Source organism: Orbicella franksi, chromosome 8 (assembly GCF_964199315.1).
Source record: "Orbicella franksi chromosome 8, jaOrbFran1.1, whole genome shotgun sequence".
In the NCBI taxonomy this organism is placed as follows: Eukaryota; Metazoa; Cnidaria; class Anthozoa; order Scleractinia; family Merulinidae; genus Orbicella; species Orbicella franksi.
This window is the reverse complement of record NC_138152.1, coordinates 26515389-26527243: the sequence shown is the minus strand read 5'-3', so window position 1 is coordinate 26527243 and position 11855 is coordinate 26515389. Positions and strand designations below refer to the sequence as shown.

At 40.1% G+C, this 11855-nt stretch overlaps 1 protein-coding gene across 1 annotated transcript in view; it reads left to right on the top strand.

Moving 5' to 3' along the window:
* LOC145495157 (uncharacterized) overlaps positions 1-10855 on the top strand; it is an 11123-nt gene extending 268 nt beyond the window's left edge. Inside the window, exons 1-8 of the mRNA XM_081474736.1 lie at positions 1-263; positions 2185-2756; positions 3481-4001; positions 4905-5024; positions 6175-6342; positions 7324-7526; positions 8455-8633; positions 9245-10855. The exon at positions 1-263 is cut by the window's left edge and continues 268 nt beyond it. Coding sequence (XP_081330862.1) covers positions 1-263; positions 2185-2756; positions 3481-4001; positions 4905-5024; positions 6175-6342; positions 7324-7526; positions 8455-8633; positions 9245-9983 — 2765 coding nt within the window. The 3' untranslated portion in view covers positions 9984-10855. The remainder of the gene's footprint in view (positions 264-2184; positions 2757-3480; positions 4002-4904; positions 5025-6174; positions 6343-7323; positions 7527-8454; positions 8634-9244) is intronic.
* Positions 10856-11855: the final 1000 nt, after the last annotated feature.

The following is an 11855-nucleotide window of genomic DNA, read 5'->3' as shown; positions in this document are numbered from 1 at the left end:
TTGTCCTGAACGCCGTTGAACGATACAGCAAAGATCATAAACATGGTTCGTCGGAAAACCAAGCTCATATGAATTTCAGCTTTGTCAGTTACAACAGAATTGTCAATAGCATCTTAACACTGGATCAAGATCATTCAACTTCGCTACGTTTTGCAATTTTTCCTCATGTGTCTAGTCACGAAATTGTTCTCTCTTCCATAATGAAATGGTTAAATATTGTTCCAATTGGGCTCTTTCATACGGACGGAATTCCAACCACACAGGTAAGGATTATTTCACTGTATTTTTCTTTAATCCAATTCTGGCCTCCTACCCTGTAAAGAATTAAATCCATATTTTCTAGAAATTAATGCTAGCAGTGGGTTCTCGTCTACCCAGCGACGGTAGCTTAGCACTTAAAACTAAATTGTAGATATATGATTTTATCGCTTGGAATAAACAATTTCAAGCCAAGGAGAAAATCGTTAATTTATTATGTTGCGGTTCGGAACTGAATTGCACTGTACGTGCATGTCGAATTGCATTTGAATAGGAAAAGTTCACCTCCGTGAAAACTACCAGCTATGAAAGGAGAATTTACTTTATAATATGTTTGTGGTTTGTAAACTGCAGTATTTTCCAGTAGCCTAAAATACGAGGAACGAAAAGATAATAAAAACCTTAAAGACGAAAAATAATGAGGAATCTCTGTAATTATATGAAAACCGTTTCAAAACTTAGATGTCTCGGATTAACAAATAAGGCAAGACTATGACTGACATAAATTCAGTTTATGATAATTACAAGATGTCTGTTTATAAATTCAATGTTTTGTCAGAATGTTGTTTATCACTAGCTCAATACTGAGTCTCGAGATCGAGAAGAGGTTTCTTTGCACTTAACTTACGACAGAAAATTAAAACAATCCCCGACACAATTTCGAAGCACTTTTAATTATTTTTAGTTTTTCATCCGGTTGGTTTTTCAAGGGAAAAAAAATTAAGATGCCCTGCTAATTATTCTTACTTTGAAATCGGAAGCTTCATAGAGTAAAAGGAAAAATAAAAGGAAAATAGATATTGGCTACACGGACGGATATATCTTTTTACGCGGGAGAATAAAAAAAAATGCATAAGCGAAAGTCAAAAAAAAATAACACTTCTGGTTATTTCTTTCGATGACATTTTTTTTTTTTTTTTTTTTTTGGAAAAGTTGGCAGCAAATTGATATCACAATATCATGAGTTGATGGTTTTGTCTCTTTTTATATATATATATACCTGCTACCATGTTAGCGAGGTATTAATTAATAAGGAGAAATGTCATGTTCATCAACTGAAATTAAACTTGGCATGGGAACAAGACTAAAACTCTGATATAAGAAGATGTTTTATAAACAAAGTACTTTTTTTGTGGCACAAACGGACGTCTTAAGGAGTGCATTACTTGTCGCTGTCTTTCCAAATTTATTTGCTTTATGGAAATCGGCTGAAGGCGATGAGTCAGCGAGACGGCAATATGTTAAAAAGCTAAAACATACATTAGCAATATCGCAATTCCCTTTTGCTTAGTGAATCCTAGTGGCAGGAAGTTTTCAGTTTGCGTGCAATATCAAGATTGCCTAGCCTTTGGTACAAAGTTGAGCAAATGATGTAAGCCTTGCTAATGTCGAGTGCTGGTAAGGTATTACTCGAAAGTGATATAGCTTTGCCACATGATCACAGCCAGACTTTCATCCATAAACTTGACGCTAGAACCACCTTGAACAGCATAGTAAACTGTGCCACATGAAGAAACTGCTCAATAGCTTTCATTCGAATGGCCACCCACTAGGGTTTCATCCACAGACGTTAATATTAGAATCACCTTGTACAGCATAATAAACAGTACCACATGAAAGTACTGCTCAATAGGTTTCATTTGATTTGTCACACACTAAGGTTTCATCAGTACGTCCACAGACATTAGTATTAGAACCACCTTGTACAGCATAATAAACAGCACCACATGAAAGTACTGCTTAATAGCTTTCACTTGAATGGTCACACACTATGGTTTCATACACAGACGTTAATATTGGAACTACCTTGCACAGCATAATAAACAGTAAAGATAAAAGGCGAACAAAACCCTTTTTGTTATATTTATGAAAACTAAACAGCCTTATTTCATCATTTCAACGCAGTATTTTTGTCGTCAACAACAGGAAAATCCTGCTGATTTCGCAAGGGTCGCTTCTCCTTCTATGATACACTACGCTTGCGCTCTTCGAGACATGGTGCAGAAAATGGGATGGCGCAGACTCAGTCTTGTAGTATCCGTTGACTACGAAGGAAAAGTACTTGCAGACGCAATCTTGGCATATTCAAAGACAGAGAAGTGGGACATTCAGCGGACTGTTTGGCTATCGAGAAGGGAAAACACCACGGAACTGAAAACCGCTCTCAAGCTAATTATGTCCAGTGACAATGATAGCGACGCTGTCATTGTCCACATCCGGGACTCTCACAATGATGACTTTTTCCGATTGGTTCAATTTCTCGGTGTCAATCAAAGTAAAGCTTCGTGGTTGCTGACAGATATCACTACATACGGGGTATCGGACAGCACTGTGCTGCCTTCTGGCTTTGTCACAATATCTCCCTGGAGAAGTCCAGAACATGATTTTATGGAGCATGCTCTGTATGACACATTTGATCTGATTGGGTTATCAGTAAACGGTGCGTTAAACCTCTCTTCAAGTCCAGCCGTTGTTGACCCTCAGGAGTTAATAAAACAGTAAGTGGTTCTATCTTTCTTTCTTCGCGTGACGTCATGGCTACAATGTCGGTTTTTTTCCGAACAACGAACTTTTTCCCATGTGAGAAATATGAGTTCTTTTCTTGTGCAAGTAGGCATTTGTTTGGGAACACCAATAATTGACCGCCATTACAACATTCTCCATGCTCTTCAAATTCATTACAAATTCATCAAGTTTAAACAAAGGAAAACATGAACGTATAAGGTGTTTGGATATCTGCTCTTAATTGGCAGAGATTTTTACGATTTTAATTCTCCGTTTTATCCTTGGTGTTAGTTTCGATTGAGAAGATATATCAAACACTCAAGACAGTGTTTGACCACATTTCCAAACACCTCGAACTACGTTTAAAATGCTCCGCTACGCGTCGTGTTTTCGACTCTCTTCTCGGTGTTTGGAAATGTGGTTAAACACGGTCTTTCGTGCTTGATATATAACGTCAATTTTTCTCTCTGTATTGATCTCTAAGTTGTTGCAAATTTTAATTATAGTAAGAGAGAGAGAAAGTATGGGTCGGTTTTCTTATCAAACAATCAGCCGGCCAATGCTCATTTTTGTACCAGAAATTAGAGAAATTAAAAATAAGCTTTAACCTCAAAGGCAAGAACGAAGACTATATTCGAAAGAACGGCCGAATTAAATTGACTCTATACTTTTCTAAACTCAAGGGACTAACGGTGCAAATGTTGTTACTTCGTTTAGGAAAGTGAAAGGCACTTTCCTCCAAGGGAAAGCGTCTCTATTCGAGGATCCCGCTTTATCCAAAGGGCCATTTTCTACAATGGACATTTCAAATCTGAAACAGGACCTCGATGGCCAGAAGCACTGGTGGTCAATTGGTCTAAAGACATATTCAGGGATTGCTTTAGAGGCCTTTAACATTCCAAACGGAAAGGTTGTACATCCACTTGCGGCCCCTTCTAAACCAACTGTGCGAGTCCCTGTGATTTTGTACCCTCCATGGATAGAATCCGAGGAGCCACAACACACTTTAGAAAATAACATGACGTGCTTAAAAAGGGGTTACTTCTGTTACAACAAAACTGGAATAACAGTCTCCAAGCTTTGTTGTTTTGGATTTTCCATCGACTTGTTAAAGATTCTTGAACGCGAGCTAGGTTTCATTCCTGAAATTTACTTCGTTGCTGATGGACAGTATGGCATTTTTGGCGAGAAGACGGGAAAATGGAACGGAATCGTAAATGAGCTGGTGGTCGGAAGAGGTTAGAAAAATGTAAACCCTTTTATAGATTCTTTTACGATTTTGTTCCACTTAGATAATGGCTACTGAAAGAGCGAAAATCTATCGGCAATAGACCATATTCGAGTTACCTTGCGCCTCTGTTTCAAAACGAGTCTTCGTGGAAAACCTTTCATATAAAATGCTTGATTTGAATTGGATGAAAATGAACCTGTAAGCGGAACACATTTTCATATGAATGGGTTCCTCGTGCAAAACCTTTCATATAAAATGTTTGATTTGAATTGGATGAAAATGAACCTGTAAGTGGAACACATTTTCATATGAATGGTTTCCGGAGCTCGAGGAATCGTTTTGACACAGAGACAAAAAGCATCTCAGATCTGGCCTATTCAGGAACACTAAAAGATTGGTGAAAAGGCCAGTCACAGTCCTGTCTTACAAAATAGGAAAAACCTGATTCTACAAAATCGAGCCGAAATTGTACAGACATTTAACTTGCGGCACAAACTAGACACCAAGTTTACAATGTTCTCAATGTTGGGTATAGCAGAATTGACCAACTTTCGCTACAAATTAAAATGCAAAAAGGAAGATGAAGAATGTTACACAGATCTAAAAGAATTCTTTTTGACTTTGGGCAATAAGAGGGCTAAATGATTCTGATTTCATAGTTTGTCAGCAATGTGCGTTTGAAATTACATCACTTATGGTCCTTCAGCTATTATTGGTTTATGTTACTTGCTACGTGCTGAAAACTGAATTTTACCAAATGAGTGTTAGATCGTTCTATATCTCTGTGAGCTGGTTTTTCTTCTAGGGTTGGTTCATGTTCACAGGGAACACGGAGAAAGGAAAAAAAGGAGGTCAGTATTTCAAATGTGAAACTAAACAAATTGTGTTCTGGTTATTTCTACTATATTAGGTGATCTGGCTTTAGGCCTGGCAATGACACAAAAACGAGCCAAACACATTGCGTTTTCATTCCCGCATCTTCCCCTCGCTCTCAATGTTCTAGTGGAGAAGGAAGGAGGTTCTAAAACAGGTACGAAGCAGTTTTGCTTCAGAAATAGATCATATTTAACTTTTATCTATCTATAGGCTTGATTTCCATCGCTCCTTTCCGAAAAGTGGCTGATAATCGAGACCAGTTTCCAAGTAAAATAGAAACGCGAGTGGACGAGAACTGTTCGGGAGAACAAAAACTGTGGGAACACGAGCCTGGTGGAGAGGGTTTCCACGGCTTTTCTGACTTGAAGTGTTCTCTATCTCCTTTCTTCAGAGTGAAAGATTTAATAGAAATATCAATATCATGTTTTTCGGTTTTTACTGTAAGAAGTCGCTCCGTATCTCACGTACTGCGCAGACCTTGAGAAATTTGAAAACGCATCAAATGTTTTCTGTCCACACTACGCCGGTCACTGGTCATTTTGGATTTGTGTTTGGGGAAAACTTGCCCAGGGAAATCACGTGATTATCGTAACGCCATCGTTTTCGAAAAGCTCTGTTAAGTTTTCAAAATGTCTTCCGTCCACACGAAAACGAAAAGCCGGCGTTTTCAAATTCCTCCGCTTTAAAGAACATTTTCGAAAAGTTCCGTATTTTAATTCGTGACGGATTAGTGTGGAAGGTAGGCGTAACTGTAGAAACCAAGCTGCGTTTTCAAATTCCTCCTGCCTTACGCGACATTTTAGTGGGTAGAGTTGCGGTATATTCTTTTGCGTTGTGTCCAATTTGAGACACGTTTAACGTCACGAGAAAGACTACATCAAGCCTGTACATGTTTAGCCTGTTTCATGTGGTAACTTTAAAACGCAGGGATATGTTTACCCCTTGCACTCTACTACTTACTCCACTAAGCTGATTTATATAGGTAAGCGTATGAATGCGATTGCCATCAAGGATTTACACTGCCAATGATATTTGAAAATTCTCTCAAAATTGCACGAGCTTTTAGCCGAGAGCGATTTGAAAGAATTTTCAAATCATGAGTAGCGTAAATACTTAATTGCTCGAGCTTTCATACGATTACTCATTTATTATGACTCGGAAAAATGCGAACGCGCGCTCGTTAATTTGCACAGCTGTGTAAATTAGGAATTAGCGATAAAATGGCCTGCTGTTAGCCAATCATGGTGACGTTATTTTCTCAGTCATAAAAGGATGGTAAATATGTGTTTTTGTTGTTCACACAGGCGTGCAATGGTACTCATGGTTGAAGCCGTTTGATGTCAACTTGTGGCTAATGATTCTCGGAACATGCAATGTTATTTTGCTGGTAATTTGGTGGTTGGATAGGAAAAGTCCCACCGGATATTATCGAATTCTAAAGGAAAGCAATGAAAATGGGTTTACAATGCTAGGTGAGTAGAGTGCCACGGTTGCTTAAATCATTGTTTATTTTTTCTTCATTAACGCGCGACTTTGGGCAGAGAAGGCATCATGCTATACATAAGTCGACGTGAAACTAAGTAGTTTGTGAAACTAAGTAGTTTGTGAAAATGATTGACTCTTTGGGTGTAATAAGGAGAAGTTGGCTCTCAAAAACTGCAGAATTTCTGGGTGGACTGCGTGGCAAAAGGACGAATGATCTCATACATTCTTTGTAAAATTTTGAGTTTTTAAACCCGCTTCGTGTAAAAAGGTATTCAGTACACAAGGTTCAAATTCCGTGGGACAGTTAAACGTGCTGTGCACTTTCAATATCATAATTCCGTAGCTTGCTCAGGAAATGAGTCGCTAGTGCTAATGACTCCCCTATTGACAATGAACATGTACTTTTGCGGATAACTGTAGACTGCGAGTAGTCACTCTTTTCCTCGAAAATCCCTGGGGAAGAACGCAAAACAAGTAAGCGTGCGAGCGTGACATGTGAGCGTGACATGCTAGCGGCGATGCCGCAATCGAGAAAAAGAGAGACTGTTCGCAGTCTAGGAGAACTGGGGCGTGAGGCCCCGCCCACACTACGCGGGAGGAATTTGAAAACGGAGGTTTTACTCTGAAAACTTATCAAATATTTTCCGTCCATACTACGCCGGAGAAATTTGAAAACGCAACAATCAACGGTCCTTTTGGATTTGTTTTTGAGGAAAACTCGGTGAAGGAAATCACATAATTATTGTCGAAATGCTCCGTTTTCAAAATGCTATCTCTCCTCGCGAATTCCCTCGGTTTGAAGAGCGTTTTCGAAAAGCCCATTTTTCGTGACGGATATGTGTGGATGATAGGCCGAACCGTAGGCAGAAAGCTGCGTATTCAAATTTCTCCGGCGTGGTGTGGGCGCTGCTTAACATGAGGTTTAGGGGACCAAAACAAGTAAAGGCTGTTGTTCCCGTTTGTTACAGATGCTATGAGTTACGTATGGGGCGTGGCCTTCAGCAAGGACATTGGAGCAGAGAAAGCCCCTCGCAGTAATAGCGCCAGATTTGTATCTACCGTGTATGCCTTCATGGCTATGATCATTGTTAACACATATTGCGCTAATTTGATGGCCTTTTTAGTGCAGGACAATTTTGTACTTCCAATTGACGGCATTAGAGATCCAAAGGTTTGTAGGGGTTATAATTTTTGTAACAGAATTTCTGAAACTTTCACCCATCATTTTTCAACTAAAAAATCATTTGTCTTTCCTTTTATACAGAAAATTATTCCGCAGTGTGAGAAATCTCCAAAAACCAAGCTGTTGTCTCACACCAGTGAACGGAACTCGGCTAAAACTTCCATTCCGACACTTGTCTACCATACTGAAATTAATATCTTGCCCACACCTTAGCACCTTAGTGCCTTAGTGAATTACCTTGCATGCGGTGGCTGCGCCCGCAGTGTGAGTGTCAATTAGAACCTAGCTGTCCTTCCGAAACGACACAAAGTAGTCTGTTTTTCTTCGCAGACAGCAAAAATAGAGACAATGCTAAAGTTTCTTAAGTCTCTACTTAATTCGAGAATTTTGGGTTTAATTAGACGAGGAACAACATATTTTGTTCAAAAGAGCACAATTCTACCTGGCGACATCCGACGAGCGAGTAGGCCAAATTAAAAGCTTGCAGACACAAAATCTTTCATATTTCTCACTTTTTACATTCTGATATGATTATAACCCCTTTTCGTGAATATTTAATGATGTCTCCAGTGAGAAAAGTTTCCCGACACCAATGCCTTTCCAGTTAATATGCATTTGACGTCAGGAAAGTACAGTTTTCCCCGCCTGCTGAATCCTGATTGGTCAATTAAATTTCAGGCACACCAGCCGTATGTAAGGTATTGCATTAGGGCTTTAGCGGACGGCAGCCCCCTAAACCATCCCGGGGATGGCGCCGTTACTTTCCCCCACTTCCCGATTATTCCCCCACCACTCCCTTCCTCCCTGCCCGCTTACGATTTGACGGAGTCCTTTAAAGAGACCTTCCATATATTACGAGGTAATATGCAGTTAATTCTTTGTCCAAATAATTCATTTGATCATCATTGTTTTTCAGTTGAGGGACGTTTCTTTATATCCGCCAGACGGTTTTCAGCTCGGTGTGTTACAAGGCAGCATCTCCGAAAAGTACTTCAGGAATCACGTGAATTATGATTATCGTCAAATTTACGAAAGCAATCTCAAATTAAATCTGATGGATAATTTCCGCGAAGGAACGCTCCGACTTCAAAATGGGTAAGTGCACAGGGGGTGGGGGAATGTTTGGGTAAATAGATCGGTAATCTTAAATGAATCTTCGGCTTCGATTTACAATAAGATGCCTTGCTCTAAGATAAGGCCCAAATAGCAGTGCACAACTCTTTTTTTGAAAAGGGAAACCTCTTATATTAGCATAACTAAATCATGTAAACTGCGAAAACTGAACCATAGATATGGAATCGTAGTAGTTATAAAAGAACCTGAGTAATTAACAAGAACAGAATAGAAGATTTTTTAAAACGCCAACTGAATTATTTCAACCAGTGACAGCTTGAATGAGATGTCTACCAGCATAATTTTGAAAGATAATGAACACATAATTAATCGACATGATAATAACCTCCATTTGGGTAGAAACACTAGCTACTCATTAAAGTTCATAGTTTTCCTCAACTTTCTTTGCTTTCGGTAAGCTGCTCGCTTTTCCTGAGACGAGTTTTCTAGTTAACCGAGTTTGCTTAATACCACGCTGGAAGATATTCCGCGCTCATGTCCCTCGATAATTGATTTATATTTTCGCTTCAAAGGAGGTTATTTTTCATATATTTATATAAAGAGAATGTATATGTTATTTTTTTTCTTTACAGTGAAATCCACGGTCTTGTCGGGGATTACCTATCTTTGCGACAAATCGCCAACAAGATGCCGGATTGCAACCTGACCTTGGCCGGTCCAAATTTCTACACCTACGGTTTAGCATTCGCCATGCCCAAGAATTCTCCTTGGCTTGACGATATCACGAGAGTGGTTTTGGAAATGAAAGAAAACGGAAGCATAAGCATGTTAGAAAAGATGTACTTCGACGAAAAACTTTGCAGAAATTCAATCCCTAAAGATCTTAGTATTTTTCATTTTAGTGGCCTCTTTTTGACGGTAGCCGCGACGATCGCGTTTTGTTTCTTAGCGCTCTTGGCAGAAGTCATCGCCATCTTCGTACTAGTTCGCTTTAGTCAGCATTTGGGCGCCCTTGGAAAGTTTTCCATGCGTCTACTGTTTGACCTTAAAAAGGGTGAAGAGCATTTGATAACGTTGAAGTACTCGACAATGAGAAACAATCGTAAACGTGTCAAGATGGACCTTGTTAGAATTGAGAACGCTTCGTCGAGTGGAGCAACTGTTGAACAACAGCAAAATTCCATGAATACAACAACAAATGGTTACTTGGAAGAGGTACACCTTGACGTAGACCCAAAGACAACTTCAAGAAGGACAGCTGCATTTCTGAATAAATCTGTAGAATTCAAGTCAGATTCTCACATGCAAATGTCGTTTACGAACAGTGGTTATTGCAGCGAGAGCTTAAATTCTGACGTAACACCTCTTTAAGTATGTATAAAGACTGGATGCATTTCTCATCTTTTTTATTTCTTTATGATCAAAGTACATTACCACAAGGAAGCATGGGGGCCTAATAGTTAGTGCGCATGTGCGCGGTGGACTCCGCATCAAGCGGTCTGGGTTCGAGTCCTGACCTAAAGTTGTTTTCTGGACAAAACGGTTTACTCTCATGCCACATTGCCTCTCTTCATCGAGGTATTTAAATGGATTTAAAAGACTTTAATTCAGCGGGAAAAATTGGCAACAGACTAACATCCCAATCAGAGGGAGTAGAAATACTCCTAGTGGCCTAATGATTGGGAAACCGAGGATAGGCGCCGACCTGGTGCTTTAATCACAGGGGACCCGACCACTACATCAGCAGTAAAAATAGATGTACTGTTATTTACTTGTGTTCCTGTGTCTTTTTTAGTCGTTTAGAAGGGATTTGAATGAAGCGAAGTCCGTTTACATTTCGAATATTATGCATCAGTCAATTCCAGCAGTGCCCATCCCCCCCCCCCCCCGGGCAACCGCGGGGCATTTGCTCACGTTGTCAGTCCCGGGGGTGGGGCATCCGCAATTTTATCGCGGCCCGGGGGCTGGGCATTTGCGTACCCCGGGGCGACCACCGGGCATTCGACACACGAGTTTAGGAAAGTGCCATGGATGAGTTCATCAGGAAAGACGAGGCGTTTGTCGAACAATGGCTTGTCCGTCAAGGACTAGAGAAACTTGCAGACGTTTTTAAAGGTATGTTTTCTCAGTTTTAGATATTTCTCCATTACTTGTAAGCATATAAATATAAGCGACAAGGTGAACTATATTTTGTTTATCACAAAACAATCACTGACGTGAACACGACTATTTCGCATGTCGCATTCAAAACTAGCCTAGCAGTTTTTAAATTCATAAAAGTGGAGTTAAAATACTTAAGGTTTGCGAATTCAAATGATGCGATCTTCAAGACAGATCTTGCGAGCTTAAAATGCAATGCATCATCATTTAAAATGTATTGATTCTTTACAGAAAAAGTAGCCTGCGAATACAGGTGCCTATCATCGCTCGCGGCTGGAGGCACGTCCGCCGCAATCCCAGCTATCCTCTAGCAAACTGTTAAAAACAAATATAAAGAAATAAATATGATAAGAATCAACTAACACGTACTGTTGTCCTTGAAGTCTTACCGTTGCATTGAAATACTGAACAGTTGACCGTTTTATTCACTGATTAATTGAAAAACTGCGGAGGTGTTGGAAGGCGACGATCCCGGGGGCGGGGCATTTGTCCTCTTTCTTCGTCCCCACCCCGGGGCATTTAGACAGCTTATGTGTCCCCATATATCCCGGGAAATTGGCCCATTTTTTTTTTCAAATGCTAATGCCCGGGGGTTAGCCCGGGGGGATGGGCACTGCTGGAATTGACTGATGCATTATCTTGTCTGCCGCTTTGTCACTTATGACGCTTAGTCTCAAGTTTCCATTCCCGTCGTTAACTATTAACTCTCATCAGGGCGGCCGCTTCCCTGATGAAAGTTAATAGTTAACGATGGTAATGGAAACTTGAGACGTAATCGGAGCGTCACATTTAAAGAGCGGCAGACAAGATAACATTCGCATTGCAAACCACCTTCGCTTCATTTAAATCCCTTCTAAACGACTACAAAAGACAAAGGAACACCAGTAAATAACAGTATATGTATTTTTACTGCTGATGTAGTGTTCGGGTCCCCTGTGGTTTAATAGTCAGGAAGGCAAACACTACATAAATCCCCATGGGGGGGGGGGGTACTTTCTGACATGGGCTATATAGGTATGTGCGGCCCCAAAGGGTGGGGTTTTCAGCCGTTTTGGTCATTAATAGGGTATCGATTTTGGCCAT